The sequence below is a fragment of the Phascolarctos cinereus genome, unplaced genomic scaffold (assembly GCF_003287225.1).
Source record: "Phascolarctos cinereus isolate Bilbo 61053 unplaced genomic scaffold, phaCin_HiC Scaffold_5;HRSCAF=322, whole genome shotgun sequence".
NCBI classification, from domain to species: Eukaryota; Metazoa; Chordata; class Mammalia; order Diprotodontia; family Phascolarctidae; genus Phascolarctos; species Phascolarctos cinereus.
In genome coordinates, this window is record NW_027555958.1 from 444,472,027 (window position 1) to 444,492,727 (window position 20,701).

Consider the following 20,701-nt stretch of genomic DNA (forward strand, 5'->3'; position numbering starts at 1 on the left):
AATCCCATTGCCTAGCAAAAAAAAAAAGCTGAGTGCAAATTGAAGTGTAATTTTCTCACTTACTTTATTTTTGCCTTTTTTTTTTGCAGTATAGCCAATATGGGAATATGTTTTGTGTGATTTCACACTTATAATTGATATCATGTTGCTTATCAACTCAAATTTTAAAAAGAAAAGAATGCTAAAAATAAATTAATTTTTTAATTTTTTAAAAAATTAGCCAAAAGCAAACATTTTCCTGTTTCTGCTTCTCCTTCATATTTACATTCCTGACAAAAATTTAAAAACAACTTGTCCATGTGCCTCTTGCCTCAAATTCAGGAAAATTAAGGTAGAGAGATAGGTCTGATGAGTAGATGTAATTGGGATATTATTTCCAAAATAAAATAAATGTTAATCAATTATCCTTCACTTGTTAGCAGAAGTTATTTGAAAGTGTATTTGTAGCATAGCTCTGCTAAATTGGAGCCTTAGCAAGTAAAAAGCCAATAATTTTTGGCATTTGGGCACAATCCTAGGAGTCAGGATTATTCTGGCAATGATAATGGTGATGACAACACCTGTTTTAAGGATTGCAAAGCACTCCACATATCTCATTTGATATCATCATTTCATTGAGGTATCCTTTGGCAGTTGGTATTTTACATCAGGCCTGAAAGATTTGTTAAAAAGTGGATGATTGTATCAGAGTGTGCGCTTGGTCCTCTGAGAATTATGTTGCCAAGAGTCTTTAGCATTGCCATGTGCATAGCATCTCACTACAGGATTTTAGAGCTGGGTAAGATTTAAGAGATCACTTACCCCAAATACTCTCATTTCACAGAGCAGGAAACTGAGGTCCAGAGAGGCTTAAGTGACTTTACCTAAGGTCGCTGAGAGCTAGGAGCAGAGGCAGGATTTCAAAGCCAGGTCGTTCTGCTCCTTCCGCTGAACCAAGCCAACCCCGAGATTTTAGTAAGTTCCTCGTAAATGTTTTGTTTTGCTTTGCTTTTAAAAGAATAAACAACGATCCAAATTACACGTCCTCTATAATTTTAAATTATGAATTGGTCCAGACTTGTGATTTTATTGAGTAGGAAAAGCTCTCTGCCTCTCTCCACGTGGAAGCTCCCAGATAAGCCACCCCTCAGTAGCATACACTTGCCTGGGACTCTGGAAGTGTATTTCTCTAGGACCTTCGATTTAGATCTGGAAGGTACCTTTGAGGTATTCTCGTCCAACTCCTTCATTTACAAATGAGGAAACCGAGGCACAGGAAGAGGAAGTGATTTGCCCCGAATGTGTGTGTGTGTGTGTGTGTGTGTGTGTGTGTGTGTGTGTATCTCCTATACTCTTCACAAAGATTCCAGCTTAAAAAAGCATTAAGTTGAGATCCTGAGCGTGCACATTAAGGAGTCCTTCGATGTTCCTTCGAAATAGCCTTCTTCAGATAACTGACGTGGGCAAAAACAAAGCAAACCAAAATTGGGTTACACAAATGCAGAGTGCCGGTCTTAGAGGCCAAATGGTCCTAGTTTGCCAACGGGAAATACTGCGCAATTCTTTTAATTAGGGGTGCAGTTTTTTTCCCCCTCGGTTGTTCCTTTCTCTTCTCGGGTCTCAAATCAATCAGATGAAATTCCCCTTTTCGGCTGGCCTGACTCCTGATCGCTCCGCACACCCGATAGGTAATTTGATCATCTCCCGTGGATAACAGCGCAAGCTCACCTCTAAGACTGAAAGGGCCGAGGCTTCCCAGAGATCTCTGTGCTTTTTCCCCTTTTGTGCAGGGCTGAGCTTCACCAACTGGCTAGCTGAAGGTGTTATTAAAAATTTAGAGAAAGAAACAAAGGTGTGCTCTGATGTCTCCAGTTACTCTTTCTACTGTTACTGCAGCAGACAAAAGGCCTCGAGCCTCCCTCATGAATAATGTGACACGGAATATTCTTGATCCATTTTTAATGGCATCAAGCAATAACATTAAGATATTCACAATCTTCAAATTTCACGTGGTAACAGGCCTAGTAATCTGTTTTGATTCTGAACCAGGAGAATTAAGACATTTCCTCCAGTAAACTGCAAATCCCCTAATACCGGCATCCTTCTTTGGGGGGTGGGGGTGGGAAGGAGGGGGTACCCCTAAGTAGCCTATATAGGGGAATTAAAAATATGTCCGTAAGTCTTGGGTCTGGAAAGGCAACTGGGGGCATTTTCCACCAGGAGGGGAGACATTAGTTCTACAAAACCTGCATGGAACTTCTCTATTCTCATGACAGTAATAACCATGCTGCATGAAGACTTCTGTGGGGGAAGTTCCTTCTTTTTCTCTGGTAACATTAGGATGCTAAAGATCCTATGAATGGCCACTGGGGACTACTGGTAAAGCACCCCAGGAAGCACTTCCCAGAAAGATCTCTCTGGACAACTAGTTCTTCTATAAGCTCATTTTACAAGTTAAACAGCTAAGTAGGTAAAGCTATAAAATAGGATGAGAAAAAACTTAGGATGGATAAATGAGGAAAAAAATCAGAAAGCAACTGAGAGTGAGGGGAAGGGATAGAGGCGGACAGGGTCTGGAAGATAACTATGCAGACCAGTGCTACGATCATGATTGGAGAATGTAAGCCCCTTCTGCAGAGACTTTAATTTGTGTCTTTGGACTCTAGCATCTAGTAGGTGCTTAATTAATGCTTGAAGTGAATTCAGTCAAACAGAACCCTGGGTATCTGAGCCTTGAGCTAGGATGAGTTTTTTTCTGATTGTTTTCATGGAATACCAACAGATTATCTTTACTTTGTATACTATTAGAGCTGCCCACACTCTCATTTGCACAAGCATCTTCCAGGGTGGCTTTGAAATCCGGGGATAGCCTACCGCAACGAGTATCACTGCCCCCGGGCTTCACAATGACTTTGCCAAAAGTTAGTTAACCTGACTCCCTCACTCCCAGCCCTCCCTTTCTAAGATGATCTGGGACTAGTTGTGTAGCTAGAAGGGAGCTGGGAAACTAGTTCTACTAGTTCAAATTTAGTTCAACTCCTTCATTTCACAGTTGAGGAAACAAGCCCAGAGGAGTGACTTGTCTTGACATGAGTCAGTCAGTCAGTCAGTCAATAAACATTTATTAAGTACCTACTACGTGCCTGGCACTGCTCTAAGCACTAATTGCTGATGAAATAGTTGAGGTCAAAGCCAGGTTTAGAAACCAGTCTCCTGATTGCTACTCTACACAACTCTTGACTTTAAAGTGTCTACAGAGCCTCAGGGCTTCCACAGGAAAGGGCTTGGTTTTGTCACCTGTGAGCAGATGGAAAGTGGTAGGAAATGCCCAAGGCTCGAGGCACAGAGATAAAAGGTCCCAGCTTAATGGGAAGAGGGCTGGGATTATAGGATCATAGATTTGGAGCTGGAAAGGTCTTTGGGGATCAGCTAATCCAACTGCTTTATTTTATACATGAAGAAACTGAAGCCAAGGGCAATTTAAGTGATTTGCCCAAGATGATAACAACAATAATAATAATAGCCAGCATTTATAAAGGGCTTTAAGGTTTACAAAATGCTTTCTTTCCATGTTATCTCATTTGATCTTCAAACTTATTTTCCACATTTTACAGAAGAAGAAACCGAGGCAGAGAGATTTAGTGGTCACACTTAACCTCAGGGTCACACAGCTAAATCAGGCCGACTTGGCATTTGAACCCAGGGTCATGGATTCCAAATCTAGCACTCCTTGAGGTACCACACTTCAAATCCTGTCCCTGATACTTAACATTTATGTGTCTATGAGCAAATCATTCCACCTTTCTAAGCTTGGGGATGGGGGGAACCTTACAGGGTTGTGAGAATTAAATGAGAAAATATGCAGAAAGGTATTTTTGTAAATTTCCAAATGCTATAAAAATGTCAGCCATGGGACAATCTTTTCTAGACAGTGGCTTGAATTTCACTACCAATATTCTGACATTAGCTTATTTCCCTCCTGATTCCACTTGCTTCTTTGTTTCAGACAATGCTGAATTTCTTCCATAGCTTATCACCTTCTCTCTCCATTGACTTAATAAAGGTCCACATGCACATTCTCAATACTTTATTAACTTAAATGTTACTCTAATAAATATGTTTCAATTTACATAATCCACTCCATAACATCTACAGACACTGACAAACCTTGTCAAAGTCAACACCCCATTCTTCTCCTCTAAGGTACATGCAAATGTGTTTAAGGTAGAATTCACCAATCACACATGTCTGCAGGTCCAGAGGTTTTTAACAAATATGGGCTTAAGAGTTAAAAAACAAGCAACAAACAACAACAACAGCAAGTTACAAACATGTCCTTGAAATGGTTTTTCGGCTACTTTTCAATCTCTCTAGAAAAGCCAGTAGTACCCTCTGGCCTTTCTTTGGTCACTGCCTCTCCAAGGGCATGGCAATGATCATGGCCAATCCTGGTCTTTATATCACAAGATCTTTGAGAGCCAGGACTTTGTACTGCTCATCTTGATATCCCCCACAATGCCTTAGGTCAATGTCTCAAATACAGCAGGTGCTTAGTAGATATTTGTTCAACAGATGACTTTCTAGTAGTGAGACACTGTTCTGTTCTTTAGCTTTCATCGGTAAACCCTTGGTCCATTGTTTTCCCACAGGGAAACACTCAAACTTCTTTGGACAAATGCCATACCCTGTATTCTCCTGCCCAGCCTGGCACAGGTGTCTTGATGAAGCTCATGGTTTTGTGAGTAGCATATAGTAGCAATCACTTCCACTTCTGAACAAGCCTGCAAGCGCACAGAGGGTCAGTCTATGTGCTTCTAGATAGCTTAATAGACTTGAAAGGACATGGGTCTTTTGAAAAACTCCATGGAAGAAAAAGTAGCAATAAAGCCCCTCTCATTCACCTTTCCTTTAAAACTATTAAAACTGTTCTGGTTTGTAAGCTGTGCATCCTTCTATTACTTAAATGTTAATCAAATGGTCAGAGGAAAGGTGAAGGGAAGAGCCCGGTTTCTAGCTGGAGGACTTCTTAGCTTGGTGGAAGGGTGGAGTGGTATGTTGGGTGAGCAGAGGTATGGGGTGGCTGGAGTTGTCTGATCCCAGCTTGATTCTGAGGTTTCAGGAGCACAGGCTTGTCCAGTGTTTTCAAGACACATCAAGTCTGTTAGCTTCCACTTTAGGTCGAAGTATTTTTTAAAAGCTTCTGTTATGCCTTCTGGGTACTTGAGAGAAGTATGGAGAAGTCATTAGATCTCCGATTCAAAAGAGAAGTAGAGGTTGAGGGGTAGAGATGGGATACAGGGACCTGGGGAAGGATGAGACAGAAAAAGGAGGGTCTGTTCCCAATAGTGTTGACTGATGCTTCAGCATCCTGACTTGGACTCACTTCAGCCCATGCTGTGTTTCCCTGTGCCTCCGGAGATCCACCTTTCGCTGGAAGCCTTTCCCACACAGGTCGCAACCAAAGGGCTTAAAGCCGGTGTGCTTTCGGCTGTGAGTGATGAGATTAGAGCTTTGGCTGAATGCTTTGCCACACACCTGGCATTTGTGGGGCTTCTCACCTGCAAAGATGTAGAGAATTGGAGTCATGGGTGTGCAGGTGGGAAGGAAAAAAATCTGTTAGATAGATCACCTAATCCTTGAAAAGGTATGGAGAAATCTGCCCTGTGCCCTGCTCCCCATAGCTTCTTCATAGACCCATGGCTTAACCTAGAAGACTATGGCAAAAGGATCCTTGAATTATTGTTGTTAGTCAGTATACAGGAAATTTATGGACATGTGAGTCTAAGTACCAACAGTCACCTTGCTGGGCAAAGCACAGTAATGGGGACCTGTGGCCTGTCACCTATTATCACAATGAAGGCATTTTCCATTGGCCCTTCTCCTAAGTGGGGTGCTCCAAACCCAGCCTTCAAATAGCTTCTTGCAGTAGGGGAAAAGAGCAAAGCGTTTTCCTACAGTCTAATTTATACCCCAGCAAGGAGCTCCCACTCTCAAAGAGAGCAAAAAAAAAAACAGAAAGAAAGAAAGAAAGAAAAATGTACAAACAGAAGAGAGGAGGACTCACTGTTTCTCTGAATCCTCTAGGAAAAATTTCAAATTGGCAAGGGGTCATTGTTAGGCATGAAAACAGGTTAAGTGATGGTTCACATAAATGATAATATTCTTTCTTTTTGTCTGTATATCCCCAAAGCTTACTTAGCATGGTGTCTGACAAAAGGATAAGCTGGAATGAATAAAAATTGGAATTGATGTGTGGGAATAATAACTAGTATTTATATAGCACCTCAAAGCTTGCAAAGTGCTTTACAAATATCTCATTTGAGCTTCCCAACAACTCAGGGAGGCAGATGCTGTTATCATGCCCATTTTACAGATAAGGAAACTGAGGCTGAGAGAGGTTAAATGACTAGCCTGAGGTCAGAGCTAGGAAGAATCTATGACTGTATTTGAACCCAGGTTGTCTTGACTGACTGAACTCTCTCTATCCACTGTGTTACCTAGCTACCTCGGAGTCCTAATTTTAAAATCCAAGTTTAATTTTCAAGTATCGGGTCTTTCTTCACTCACCCCACCCACACTCCCTTTGTTCTCATAAGGACAATCCATTTCTCTCTCTGTCTCTCTGTCTCTCTCTCTCTCTGTCTCTGTCTCTGTCTCTGTCTCTCTTTCCTGAGGTGGGTAACAGGATTCTTTAGAAACTGTTACATTCTCACCATAGTTTGTTAATTAAGTAACAAGCAAACAATAGACTTACTGGCTTTCCCTTTACCAGGAATGAGCTCTTGCATTATTTAGTGAATGGGCAAATGCCAGAGATTTCTAAACACATTTTTCCATCCACCACTTTAGTTAAAAGCATGCCCTAGACGAAATCTGAGGTCCATGAGGTGGTCTTCTCAGGAAGCTCTGTTCTCTCTTCTGTGTCTCTTTCTCCCTTTTAATCTTGCTGTTCCAGACACCTCATGCTTTCATGTCCTTCCCAGATTGACTCAGTGTACCGTCCTAAGCATAGTCCATCCTCCAAACTCAGAGATTTGGACCAGAAGAGACTCCCTAGTCCATGACTCTTATTTTCCAGATAAGACAACTGATGACCCCAGAAGGGAAATGACTTGTCTAATGGCTTACTAATGCACGGTAACCACAAGCCTGGAATCTATGCCTCTTGCAAGAGGTTCTAACCATGGGGGTTTCAATTTTGGGTTTATTCTTTTTACTTGTCACACTTTACCTGGCTTTACAAATTCTCTTTTTTTTTGAGGGGGTGGGAGAGAGAGAAGGAAGACTGTGACTTAATAGGCACCAGTGTGTCACCAGTGTTCAAAGGCAAAACCACAAATTAGACCACCCAACGTGTTGGTGGCCACCTCAGGTGTGATTAAAAAAGCCCTGGGAGGCCTCCTGGCCCCAAACTGCCTCCCCTGGGGTGCACAAAATCTCCATATTATTCTTTCTTTGCAGTTAAAGCATTGAAGGCTCCCCAGTCAAAATATAATTGTTATCAGAGAGGCTGATGCATTATACAGTCATCACTCCCTTAAACCCACCAGATTAGATAACAGACCTCAGTATGATGAAGGATTGGACCACAGGACAGGTAAATTTTGAGAACAGACCAAGCGGTCAAGAAAACAGGCACAATATTTCCTCCCCCCAAATAATAGTAAAGCCAGGTGGTTGAAGTAACTCCACTGAATAGGCAAAGTGGGAAGCCCTATGAAGATCTCTGCGCAAATATCAAGATTGAAGCTCCGACCCCAAACTCTGAAGCTGGGAGCCGAAGTTGGGGGAGGGAGAGGGGAGGTGGGACAAGAATAAAAGTTCTATTCTTCCTGGGGATGGAGGTACTATAACATAACATGACTAGGATTTTAAGGAACCCCAGATCCAAACCATGACCACTCTGTGCCATGATCATTCTCTGTGCCCTTTTCTAAATTAACTGGGGACAGATGATGTTAAAGGGACCCACCTGGGCAGTGATTCATTTTTTTCCTCCAGCCTCCTTACTCAGGTGGCTTTCTCCAAATCTACCTACTGTAAGCACTTACACCCTGCAAGGCCAGGGGCACATAGAGAGTTGGGTGGACTATAGAGAAAGAGCAGGCTATGCTGGCCCTAAGGGTGGGGAAGAGAGAATGGCTGAAGAGAAAGCTGTATGTGTAAATGGACACAAGAGAATAGAGTGAGGGAGATTATGTTCGGAGAGTGTGGCTCTGAGCTGGGCTGTTTGGGTTGTGGTACCCCACATGTTTACCTGTGTGGATAAAGGTGTGTTTCTTCATGTCGGATTTCTGGTGGAACCTCTTCCCACAATACTGACAAGGGTAGGGCCGGGTGTCAGAGTGGATAAGCAGATGAGTGGAGAGGGTGGAGGATCTCTTGAAGCTTTTACCACAGATCTTACAATCAAAGCTTCGTTCCTGCAGAGAGAGGACCCAATGTCAGCTTAGGTTAGGTGCCAACCCTCCTCGTCCCCCCTCCACCAGATCACTAAGAAGGGATCTCTTGAAACAACTTTGCTATTTCTTATCTGTGTCCCTGTCATACCATCTCCCTCTCCCCAGGAGTTGTTAGCTGCTGGGAACATAAAATCCTGGAGGGGACTTTAGAGGTCATTTAGGTTCCTTAAAATCAGAGGGATAGAGGGGATCATCATCTGTATCCCTGGTCCCTAGCACAGTGTCCACCCCCCACATAAAGGCACTTAATAAATATTGCTTGAATTGAATTGCTGAATCCTTATGAAGTTAACCCAGGATGATACAATGTAAGTAGCTGACTCCCTCAGCATCTCTACTCCTTAATACACAAAAACATCTCCCCCATATATCATCCTTTCCCAATGTACCTCAAGCGTCCCTCCCTTCCTACTTACTCACCTCATTTTTTTTGTCCCATATTACCATTCTTTTCCACTCCCCCCACTTCCTCTCTGGCTATATACTTTTTTTCCCCTACAAAAACACTTCAAACTGTGAACCACTCTGAACACAAAATCTCCCCACCTCAATTTCTTACACCCATTTACACACACACACACACACACACACACACACACACACACACCCCTCCCCAGAAGGTTTTTCAAAGTTTCCCATTTCTTAGTCAATTAAGACAGTGGAAAGAACACACACCTCTGAAGTCAGAGGATCCTTCCTCAACACTCCTCTCTGACACTTACTACCTTTGTGACCTTGGACTAGTCATTAAACTTCCCAGGGCCTCTGTTTCTTCATTTGTAAATCGAAGGGATTTGATTTAAAATCCGTTCCAGCTATAGATTTCACCTTCTATCCTTGTCCTTTGAACAGCCACGACAGAGACCTTGGTTTGAATGACTTCTTCCCCCACAGAGAAGTCTTTTCAAATTAAGTGTCCATCAAAATCAGAGTGATAGAGCACCCATTTGGATCCTTAACTGGGCAAACACATGTTTGCCAGAGCGCTGGATGCTTTTCTTTTTCATCCACAAGAGGGATGAGGGCCGGGGCACTAAACTGGGCCATTTAAGAGAAAGGAGGGAGGTTACAGGCAGGGTTAATGAAAGCGGAAACATTCAAGCCCAAGTAAAGAAAGCCAAAGCGATGAGCAGGATTTGAGGCCCCCTCTTTTTTTTGGGGGGGGGACCTGTGGTTTCACTGACATAGGAAACTCCCTCTACCAAAACAGATGTTATCTGCTTGGCAGCTCCTGGTCTGGTTGTGCTCGGGGCACTGAAAAGTTAAATGACTTGTCTAGGGTCATACAGCCAATAAATGTCAGAGGTCGCTAGGTAGGGAAATAGTGTCCTGCTGGAGAAAACTAGGAGGGAAAAGTTATTCCAGAGCCCTGGGGGACGGGTCGGGCCCCTTAGGACCAGGCTGGGAAGACACGAACCCGCCTTCTTAAAGAGTGATTTGGTCGAGTCAGTTATTCAAGGTAACACCAGCCCCTTCTCCCGTCTGGGTGCGAGGCACACTAATTTGCGGGCTGCGGGCGAGCTCAGGTGCTTACCTGAGAATGCACAGCTTTATGTTGCTCCAGGCTCACCGCATGCCCAAAGGTCTTCCCGCACATCTCGCAGGCAAAAGGTCTCGTGCCGCTGTGGGACCTGCGCACGTGCACCTCCAGGCCGTGGGGAGTGGAGAATACCTGAGGCGCAGTGGGAAGAAAGAGGCTGAGCGGAGGAGCAGAGGGAAGGAGCTCAGGAACGTAGGGGGAAGGGGCCCACTGGCCAAAGGAGCTGACCCGGCAGAAGGGCAGGGCGTGCGGACGGGGTAGGACCAGATGGACCACTGGGCCCCCGCTCACCTTGCTGCACTTGATACACTTATAGGAGCCGTTGTTGAGCAAGAGGCGAGTACAGAGCAGCTCGGACTCCACCTTGATGCCGGAGCCTTTGTCCGGATACAGTCCGCCCGCCGCCGACGGTCGCTCGTATAAACGGGCTGCCGCCGCCACCGCAGCAGGGCCGAAGTCCCTATAGAGGCCCAGGGCGGAGCCGCCGCTGCCCCCGCCGCCGCTACCCTCGGAGGCCCCGCCGCCACAGCCCCTCTCCGGGCCGTAGAGGGCGGGTGGAGCGCAGGGCTCCGGGTTCCGTTCACCGAAGAGGCCCAGCCCAGCTCCTCGCTCCAGGGCATGGCAAGGTCGGTAGCTCTGCACCAGATGCCGCAGGTCGGAGCCTGACAGACTGTTCCACGTGTAGGGCTTGAAGGGCACCGGGAAAGGCTGGGCCTCGTCCAGGGACGGACACACGGACTTCTCGGAAGCTGTGGAAGCAGCAGGGACACGAGGGCACAGTCACAACCACTCCCAGCCCCGGGGCTCGGTGTCTATCCTAACTCTTCAAGCAAACAACAAAAATCAGTCTCCAAATCCACCCAGCCTCGAAACGCACCACTAACCCTAATCCTTATCTTTCCCGGGACAATCCTTAAATAAAATGATAGAATTAATGTGGCCCAGGGTGCGTCGGCCCACCCAATGCCCATGGTTTGGAGCAGAGGGTGTCATTCCCTGAGTGGATGGTTCTCTTTTCTGACTCAAGAGAGGCACAGAGTAGGAGCTCAATCGATAGCTGCTGAATTGACCCTAATATCGCACGGAGGGATTTCTGATGAAAAGTCTCATGGTCAGAAAATTCAGCCTCTGGACAGCGCTCACCTACCTCTCTGGGGAAGTCAGGGGCAGAACTCACCCAAGCTGACTCCTCCTCCTTCTCTCTCCCAGTGGGGAGGGGGAAAGTGAAGGAGTTAGCAGGATATGAGGTGGGACGGGAGGGAGAAAAGGGGGACTACAAAATGCTGCAGGGATGCAAGTATCAGGAGAAACAAAAAACTGGCTTGATCTTTCGGAGAGCTGAAAAGTGCCGAACGAGAGGCAGGAGGAGGTAAGGGTGAGAGCGGGGAGGGGGACCGGAGCGGGACAGTCTTTGAGGGGAAACCATCGAGAGACTAGATCAGGGCAGACAAACATCCAGGGCAGCACTGCAAAATTGACATATTTAAATTCCCAACTGGTCGGATTTCCCGATCCTCTGAAAGTGTTTTTGTTTCCAGAAGCTGCATATATACTCACAGATTTTTTTCAAACTAATAATTTTACTGTGAATATATTATTTATGCACTTACACCCTCGTTGAACTATTGTCCAATCAATGTCGCTTAACTTAATAGGATCAGCCCAGAGTTTATTTAGAAAATGTTTTAGGAAGGTTTAAGATCCTGTGTTTGCACCTTACAAGAGCGAATACGCAGTATGCCAAGATAAACACGGAGAACTTGTATTCATAGAAACATGGGCATTTTGGTTTTAGCCAAATCATAATACGCTGTCTCGGAAAATAATGGGGGTGTGCATGTTTAAAAATCTAGGAACCGAGTCTCAAGGTCTCTTAAAAAAAAAAAAAGCTAAAAGTACTTCTGAGATGGTAGAATGGGAAAAGTATTAGAACCCTAAGTAGGAGATGTGGGTTCTAGGCTTGGCCATGCCTCTAACTGACTATAGCCTAGGACAGTTACTTTCTCTTTCTGGTTCTTAGTTTCCTTAGCTGTAAAACAAGAATTGGGCTGGACGGCTTTTAAAGTCCCGTTCAGCTCAGATCCTGGGATTCTACGTTTCTGGAAAAAATCCAGCTCAAATGCAGGCTCTAATTTTTCCAGTCCGGGAATACCTAAGGAACCAGCCTCCCCTGCCAAACAAACGCTCAGTTCCTCCATCCTCAGCCCTTCCTCTTCAGATACCTCAACTATGCAATTACTTCGTTTTCACAAAACTCAGTGCATTCAGACTCCAACAACCGAGACCCCGAATCTTTGGCTACGTCTCAGCTCTGCTTCCCTAACTAAACAAAACGAAAAGCTGGGGGTTAGGAATTCTTTTCAAGGCAGGCCCTTCCCCAGGATCATTGGCTTTCCAGAAGGGAGTGAATTTAGATAAGGTGAGCCTAAGGGAGCCAGGCGGGATATGGAGGAAACCACCCCCCTTCCAGGTCAAAGATCAAATCTCAGATTAGATAGGAGATCTGGACAGACATTGGAGGGGTACAGAAACCCTGGCTGTTAAAGCCGGGAGGGAGACTGGTTTATAGAAACACCTTTTTTTTCCTTTACTCGCCACTTCAGTGTGAAGTTTTCCTATGCTTGAAAGTTTTATGTATAAACCATTTTTTAACTACAAGACACTAACTTCAATTCCCCACTCCTCTTTTCAGTGACTTTCCCTGCCACAGATACACATGCACACTGCAGCCATACACTTCAAAGCAGGACCTTCTCCCCCCTAGTTGCCCACTTCAGTAAGAGTCATTGTTGGGGGATGCCCTCTTTGCTGAGACATTCTGAGTTAGGGACAACACCCCCTGGCGATGCCTGCCTCCGCCCTTTCACTCTGAGTTGAGCTCGAAAAGTCACCCCCAGTAGCAGTGGCCACCACCCTTCCTGTCCCCGAATGTGTTGTCCTTAGGTGGGAACAGGGCAAGTGGGCTCTCCAGCCACCTCATCCCCCAATTCTAAAGAATTATGATCAGAAATTCAACTTAAAGAGGAAAAAAGGGGGATTTCCCCCTATCTAACATACCAACTATCTCATCAGCAAGAAAACCCTCATGCTCCCTCTGGGGAAAAATACACACAAAACAACTCGGACTCTTTGCTCCCACTGTTACTTGGCAGAAATTTCCTGGATCTTAACTCTGCTGCCTGCCCATAGTGGCCAGGATTTAACCCAAACTGAATTTGGACACACTTGTTCTCAGAGGTCTCCCCACTATGCCATCTGACCCAAATTGGTTAATTTCTTTTCCTCTCCTCCCCCACCCCGCCTGCAGCCCCGCGGCTCTAGCTACCTGGAGATGCGGAAGGCGATGGGGGCCTCCAGAAATCCTCAAACTCCGAGCTTCTGTCGCACACGCTGCCCTCACAGCTGGCTGGAGACACTGAAACTGCGTCAGGGGCCTCAGTCAGTTGGGACTCTGGGGAGATAGGTCCTTGGGGCTCGGGCTCAGAAGGCCCCGGGCTCGAGTCCCCTGGCATCTTGCTGTCTGCCTCGGGAGAAGGAGAGAGATGACCCAGTCCAGGGTTAGAGCCCCGAGAGCAAGGATGTAGGGGAAAGGGGCCCCCTTTAGGCACTCCCTGGGAGTTCGAGAGTTAGGGCGCCTAGTCCAATGGCCAGGAAACAGCCAGTTGGAGACAGATTTCTGTCTCCGCTCCCGGGATAAGGGCAGGTTTCTCTTTTCCCTATCAAGAGCCAGTAGGCGTGAGTGGACATCAAGTGGAACAGTGCCCGCAGAGCGTACCCACGCCTCGGGCTTAAGCGAATGGGGTAGGTAGAGTGATGAAGAGGGCAGCTTGTCTCCTAAACTAAATCTTTTAAACAAAAAAATAACACAGCAATAGGGGTGGCAGAAGGAACTGGAGAAATTCAAGGAAAGGAGAATGGGGACTGAGAAGGGAAAAGGAAAGGAGCCCACGTTCTACTACGTTTGGCTCCAAGAGATGGAAGGAGGCACCGGACCCAGGGTGAACTGGAGAAAGCAGAAAGGGCTCGGGGTGGGAGGCGGGGGCGGTCAGGAGATCTAAGGCCAGTGTCGGGGCTGACTAGGGGACAACGACACATTAACCGAGTGAGGCAGCGGGCAAATCTATCCTGCCTCTGGGCAGCGAGTCCCTCAGCGACCTGACGTCGACTCAGTCCCGCACCTGCACAGATCTGCGCCAGCACATTCTCCAAGCGGAGGCCGTAGTCCTGATCCTGTGATCTCGGCTGGTGGTAGCTGTGAGCCTTCTTGCTCTTCACGAGGAAAGACCGAGGCATCCTCACTTCGCCGTTATCCCTGCTGCCCCAGCTCCTCCAACCGCAACCAGCTCTCCGTTCCTCTTTCCAGGTTTCGCGAGCACCAAGTTCACTCCAGGGTCACACCTGCTCGGCTTCCAAGCTGCCACCTCGGAGGAGACCTGCTCGGGGAGAGAAGGGTCGAAGCGTGGGTTAAGAGATCTAAGGATGGGAGGGGACTAAGCAATGCTCGAGGGAAAGATGCCTGGCTAGGGGGATGGGGAATGAGAGGAGAGAGGGATGGGGCCCGGTTCAGGGAGGGGCCGCCATGGGGAGGAGCCTTCGCCTCTGTGGCGCTGCTCCGCTCACCAGGTGGCAGGCACTCAGACAGGTGGCTAGAGCCGCCGGCTGCCTCCGCAGACACAGACCCAAATCATAAAGTGACGGCCCTCGAAGCAAAGGGGCCTCTCCTTAGGATAGCTCAGGCCTCTCTCCCCTCCACCCCCCAGCTGGCCTCTCCTTCCCTGTTTCCACACACTATATCTGTCCCCCGCCTTCGGGACGCCTTCTCTTCCCCTCAAACCTCGCTGGGGAAATCAAACCCGCCTGGAGGGCCAAGAGTGAGACAGTCTCGATTCACTCGGTTACCCGAACTCGGTCACTCAATCCCTGGCCTGTATCTGTCATCTGGAAGGGAGGGGGGAGGGGAGGGGCACTGGATGGTAACTGAGATGTTTGCCTACTATGCAAGCGGGTAGCTAGGAGGCCAAGGGACCGCCGCGAGCCAGGTCTCGTCTGCGAAGGTGGACGAGCTCAAATAAACAGAGACAAAGACAGAGGAACAAGGGGACAGGCAGATACACACCAAGAGCAGAAATCAAATCTAAGTGAAATCACATACACACACAGCCTATGGAGAGTAATTAGCTCTGGAAATGGCGGCTGAGTAGATCAAAGACTGAACAATACCAAGGAGTGTGTGAGGGGGAGGGGGACTGAAGTAAACAGGAGACCTGACCTCAGGAATCCTCAATCCCTGGCTGTAAGAAGAGGGCATTTTCCGTTTCCATAAGTCCAAAATAATTTTTTTTTTTGTAAACAAAAGTTGTTTAATTCTGGGAGAGGCCTTGGAGGCCCAGCCCCGGACTCTAGAAACGCTCAGACTCTAGGATCAGGTGAGAAGCAGAACCCAGGGAGAACGGAAAGTTATTGGGACAGACTCATCAGCGAGGAAATTCGAGCTCCCGGGAGGCTGTGGCCGCTACCGCAGGTAGAGGAGGGAGGGAGGCGGGAGGGGCCTGGGGGCAGCTCTGGGCTGCAGCTTGCTGCTACAGACGCCGCTGCCTGGAGAGGCCTGGGAGCTAGGACTATCTCGAAAGCCGTCTCCCATTTACCCAATTAGTTCATCTCCCTGTCCCCACAGTCCAACTGGGGACTGGGTAGCCTCTCATAGAGGGAAGCGAGCAGAGATAGCTCCTCTACCTTCTCATGGGTCTCCTCTATGGCTGAACAGAGGTCTCTAAAACGAATCTGAACAGTGTTCGCCTCCACATTACCCGAGGGGACACCCAATCGACCAGCCCTAGGGAGGTCCCGGGCTTAGAGTCTTAGGACAACAAAAGGAAGAGAGGAGAGGAGAAGCCGCTACATTCAAGCAGATGGGTGCTCCTCTGAATTGGGGACAGGAGAACCTTTTCCGGTCCTCGAGCTCTCCCTCATGGCTGTGTTCACCCTCTCCACTTCTGTCAACATCTTTTAAACAATACCAATCCTCCCTGCCCAGGCTCGGAAATGTGGGGAAGAACTGACCTAAGCCCTCCAGGACAGAAAACACAGTTTGTAAATTTCGAGGCATAGTCTGAGCTGGAAAATAGAATTTTGTCTCCCCCCAACCCTCACCTCCTCTCCTCCCCACTCTATCAGGCTACCTGGGTGCACTGGCTTTAGCGAAAAGGATAACTAGGGGGAAGAGGGAAAGGGGCGGGAGAGGAAAATATTTCCAAAACACTACTTTCTAAGATTATAAGCGCGTTGTTCAGAGAAATGCTCTTTTCCCCTCTCACTGCCACCCCCCGCACACACATTCAGGAGCTGTGTCTGTCTGTCTGTCTGTCTGTCTGTCTGTCTCTCTCTCTCTCTCTCTCTCTCTCACTCTCTCTCGCACACACTCACTCACGCACACACACACACACACCTGGCCATCCGTATACTGCCCCGGCACTGATTGATGATCAAGTCTCTTCCCAGGAATCCTTCTGGAATGATACCTCTTCTTCCCCTGCTTGCGTTTCTTCTGTTGTCGAAGCAGATGGACCCTCCAGAAAGAATGAGCAAAGTCAATTCGATTCACCCAAAGTCTATTCCGAGCCTGCTAAGTGGCAGGCCCTGCAGACTCAAAGACAAAAACGAAACAGTCTCTGCGTTCAAGAACTGACATCCTACTGCATACCCCCACAAACAGCTCCAAGCTAGCCAGCTCCACGAACAAAAATTAAAATGGAAGGAAAATGAAAGCCGACGTAAGACGTCTTTGAGCATCCGGCACCCTCGGGCGGAGGGACAGTTGACAAATCCCACGGTACTGGTCCACCTGCCCTTCAAAGCATCCTTAAGAATGTGTAGTGCGGGGCAAGCAGGGGGAGAGAATGGAGCGTGGGGAGGCTTGACGAGGGCCTCTGGTCCTTACGCTCGCGACTTCAGTTGTTCCCCAGATTCCAGAACGGCGGTTCTGAGCTACGCTGGAGATGTTTTCAAGAAAAGTCATTCCTCTCATTCTAACCTGGACCCATTTAGCGGGCATCCCCCAAGGCCAGGCCTGGTCACCCAAATATGCTGTCTCTGACTTTTCCACCGGTACTCGCTGTCAGAGATGCCCACCCAGGGCAGTGGACCAGTGCTCCCTTGGATTGGCGAGATTGAGGAAGGAAGAAAAGGAAGCCAAGGTTCGGTCTTCTCAGGACCTGGGGCAGAGCCCTGCTCCTTGGGACTCCCTCTCTTTACCCCATGCCCCGTCGGCGCCCGGCCAAGGCCACAGATACAATTCGTGGGAAGGCTGCCTCCAGGGTGCAGCTGGCGTCGCCTGGGGGGGGGAGGGCAAGGACTCAGCCTGGGACTCAAATCTCCCAGAACAAGACAGCTAAAAGGGCCCAGGAGAAATACAGAGCTTCGGAGCCCTCTTCCAGACCCCCAGCGGCCAGGTTTTCGTACGCCTCCAAGAGGCCTGAGACCACTGGGCCCTGGGAACCTGGGAGTCGGAGGAGGTGAAGGGGGCGGCTCCTTTTCCTTAAGTGGGTCTCCTCCTCCAGTTGTTTCCTTCCCCAAGGGGTTCCCCGTGTACCCCCCGCACACACACACCATTTCTGAACAGCGCAAACAGACCAGTACGCTTCCCCCGCTCCCCCAATACTTCCCCATTCTTCCATCTCAGGAGAAAGGGGCAGAGAAAGGGGTGTGGCGGCTCAAACCAGCCAAGAGCACCAAGGCAGGAGAATGCCTAGAGTTCCCCAAGAAGACTTGGGCAGCAAAGCCTGCAGCTGGGCACTGTGAAACTTCCGGAGCGTAGGCGCTAGGGCGCCGGCCGACGGAGACGCACACTCTCAGCCGCCCGGAGGTCAGGGCATGGAGGGGAGTGCTCCCACTCAGTCACCCGATGGATAGAGTGATGAGGCACTACCCTAGGGATCCGCAACCCGGCCTGGCCCCTGTCTACCTTCCTATGTCTCCCCCCACTCCATTGCCGCCACCCCGGGGCCCCAGCTGGAGGCGCGGAGAAGCCCAAAGGCAGATGCTTACCACGCACGGGTCCGCACGCTGGAGCCGCTGCTCTCTCCAGCCCCTTTTCAAACTGAGTCTCGCTTTTGGAAGACCGCGCTCTCTCTGGCTGCCTTTTTTTTTTCTTTCAAAACTCCTTCCGAGCTCAGCCCCCAAAACCACAAACTTCACTTCCTGAGCGTTAGGGAGCCGCGCTAGCACAGACCGCTCTGGGTTGATCGCCGCCGCGCCGCCCCCCCTCCCCGGGTCAGGCTTGCAGTTACTCCTCACACACACCCCCTCCCCAGACCAAAGCCCCGGGAGTCGGACTGGTCTCCCTCCCCCATCAATTCCTTTGGTCTCGGGGCCACCAGGGTGCCGGAGCGCAGGCTCCAGGCAAGGTGCGGAGGCCGAGGTTAGAGAGGCCTGGGTCTCTCCTTCCACTTTCCTCCCTCTCGGCTTTTTGCCCTTGACTGGCTGATGAAGGGAGGAGAATGGGTTAACACTGGGCTCTGAAAATGACACGAAAGAAAACTGAACTATTCTTGGCCCAGAGGGCGACTTCCGAAGCGAGAACAAGTTACAGATTCGGGACACAGATTGACTTGGGCGGCGCAGAAGGACCAGGAGGAGGAGGAAGGGGAAGAGTAAGGAACCCGAGGGACGCACCTCGGAAATCGCACCCCGCCCCCTCCTCTGAAGGCTTCGGTCCCCCCAATCTTGCTGGCCCCCTCCTGTCAGCACGCACTTCCGAACCCAGCGCGCCTGGCACTGCCCCCCGCAGCAATCTCAACAGTGTCTCACCCCTCGAGTTCGGGGATCTGACCGCTCTCAGGCTGAAATCCACCTCCTACCCCCACCTAGGTTCCTGGGGGCTCTGAAGCTCCCCGGGCCTGGGGATTCTAAACCTCCCCCAACCTGGGGAGGGGTCTTAGCCTTTCCGCCCCCCGCCCCCCCCCCCGATCTGCAGTCCACTTCCCACCCACTCCCAGGCGCCTGGAGGCTCCCATGTTCCCCGGACCTGCAGTCCCCAACATCTTGAGAGCTCCGAGGCCGCCCCTCCTCCCCTCACCCCCGTCTGGGGGCCCTTATTATCACACTAGCTATTACAGGGCTGCTCTAAAGGGCCAAAGTCTGAAGGGAGCTGGAGCGGCCCCGCAGCCCCCGAAATAACTTGTTGTGGAAACACTTGGGGATAAATACGCCCAGCAGGGCTGAAAATACCTTGACGCCCCATCCGAGAGGTTTGCTCATTTCCCTTCGGATTTAGGTAATGGTTAAATTTGGAATGGGTGGGCGAGCCGCGAGCCCCCAGCAGAGAGCAGCTCCTCAGTCCCTGCTCCGGGCGCAGGGGGCGGGAGGGGGCCTGGCAATGAGGCCGAACCACTAGCTAGCACACGCACCAGCGCGTACATATACGCCCGTGCACCGCCTTCGCGCGCGGAACTTCGAGGCAAGCTCGCACGTATCTCGAGGTTCCTGTGCTTTGCTTACGGTGGTCAGAGCCGCAAAATTAAAGGCCAAGCCTGCTCCTGGAGCCCGAGTCACCAGGACAGGCGGGAACGCGGAGGCGGAGTGGCACCGGCTCCTCAGCTGACCCCGCGGGGCGAGCCAGGCCGTTCCCAAAGCTGGGCGCAAGGGGCCAGAGGTGGGGAACGCGTGCTTGGTAGGGGTGGGAAGTAGGGGCCCCCCCAGCCCACAGCTCCAGACACCACGTGCAAAGCGCCCAGCCCTGCCCGTTCCCTACGGTTCCCAAAAGAGGAGAGAGTGCCCGCCTGGGCCTGTCAAAAGTCCACTAGCTACCGCAGGCGCCTTTGTTCTGTTCTACAGGTTCATACACAGGCTGACGCCTAGTCAATCAGCTGGTCCACACTTTGGTCTCTGAATACCAAGCCCCTAGCAGTCAACTCAGCCAGCATTTCTTAAGTACCTATTATGATGCCAGGCACTGTGCTAAACTCTGAACTCTGCCCTGTACACAACAGACGCTTAATAAATGCCTGTTGAATGTATGAACGACTGAATTTTACACCTGAGAAAAATAGAGTTCGATCAATTCAATTCCATTAAGCGCCTATTATATATCAGGCACCGTGCTAAGCTCTAGGCGTGCAAAGAAAGACAAAAACAGCCCTTGCCTTCAAGAAGAGCACATTCTAGGAGAACTTGAGCCACGTGCCCAAACTCATACAGCTTGAAGAGTACAGATTTGAACTAAATTCTTCCTCCTCTTCCCACCTCCTCCCTCAGAATTGTAAACTTGTCAATATTTCCCCCACACATGCCTAGCACAGTGCTTGAATACAGTAGATAATACATATTTTTTGAATGAATGAGGAGCCTGGTATAGTGCCAACGACATGCAGCTTAAGACTCAAGAGATAGCATTCTGGTCGCTGCCCACCAGGCTGTGTGACCTTGGACCAAACACTTCGTTCTGGACCTCAGGTTCCTCGCCTACCAATTGAGGGGATTAACCTAGATTACTTCTAAGGTACTTTCCAGTCCAGACATTCTAAGATTTAGTGATACTGATTCCTTTAATCAAACAGAAAAGCCTCAAATAGAATTAGGTGTTTGTAGACTGTGACCCAAATTAACTGTCTTCCGTCACCATGTGCTGTTCTCCCTCACCCCTAGGCTATTTGTAACACATGAGTTCCCAGTGGCTAGGGGGCAACATCGCCGAGATTTCCCTACGTATTGAATGAAATTTAAT

At 49.1% G+C, this 20,701-nt stretch overlaps 1 protein-coding gene across 3 annotated transcripts; it reads right to left on the minus strand.

Annotated features, from left to right (window-relative positions):
- Positions 1-4,051: 4,051 nt before the first annotated feature.
- GFI1 (growth factor independent 1 transcriptional repressor) lies at positions 4,052-18,248 on the minus strand. Of its 3 annotated transcripts, none has more exons than XM_078156581.1 (8): positions 18,025-18,248; positions 16,427-16,547; positions 14,160-14,414; positions 13,307-13,432; positions 10,273-10,730; positions 9,976-10,113; positions 8,237-8,402; positions 4,052-5,537 (listed from the first exon to the last, which is right to left on the minus strand). In XM_078156581.1, exons 3-8 carry the CDS (start codon positions 14,272-14,274, stop codon positions 5,359-5,361), a joined length of 1,182 nt encoding a protein of 393 aa, XP_078012707.1. In that variant the 5' UTR covers positions 14,275-14,414; positions 16,427-16,547; positions 18,025-18,248; the 3' UTR covers positions 4,052-5,358. The 3 variants fall into 3 exon arrangements, with proteins under 3 accessions (XP_078012707.1, XP_020831124.1, XP_020831127.1); XM_020975465.2 differs by having other exon boundaries at positions 13,307-13,501; positions 18,025-18,246; XM_020975468.2 differs by lacking the exon at positions 16,427-16,547 and having other exon boundaries at positions 13,307-13,501; positions 18,025-18,246.
- Positions 18,249-20,701: the final 2,453 nt, after the last annotated feature.

What these genes read in the sequence shown, in the direction of transcription:
- GFI1 (XM_020975468.2), bottom strand. Translation starts at nt 14,274, where the DNA reads ATGCCTCGGTCTTTCCTCGTGAAGAGCAAGAAGGCTCACAGCTACCAC. An exon ending in ATCGCCTTCCGCATCTCCAG is followed by an intron (nt 10,731 to 13,306) that starts GTAGCTAGAGCC and finishes CTGCTTCCACAG; the next exon opens with CTTCCGAGAAGTCCGTGTGT. An exon ending in ACACACCTTTATCCACACAG is followed by an intron (nt 5,538 to 8,236) that starts GTAAACATGTGG and finishes ACATCTTTGCAG; the next exon opens with GTGAGAAGCCCCACAAATGC.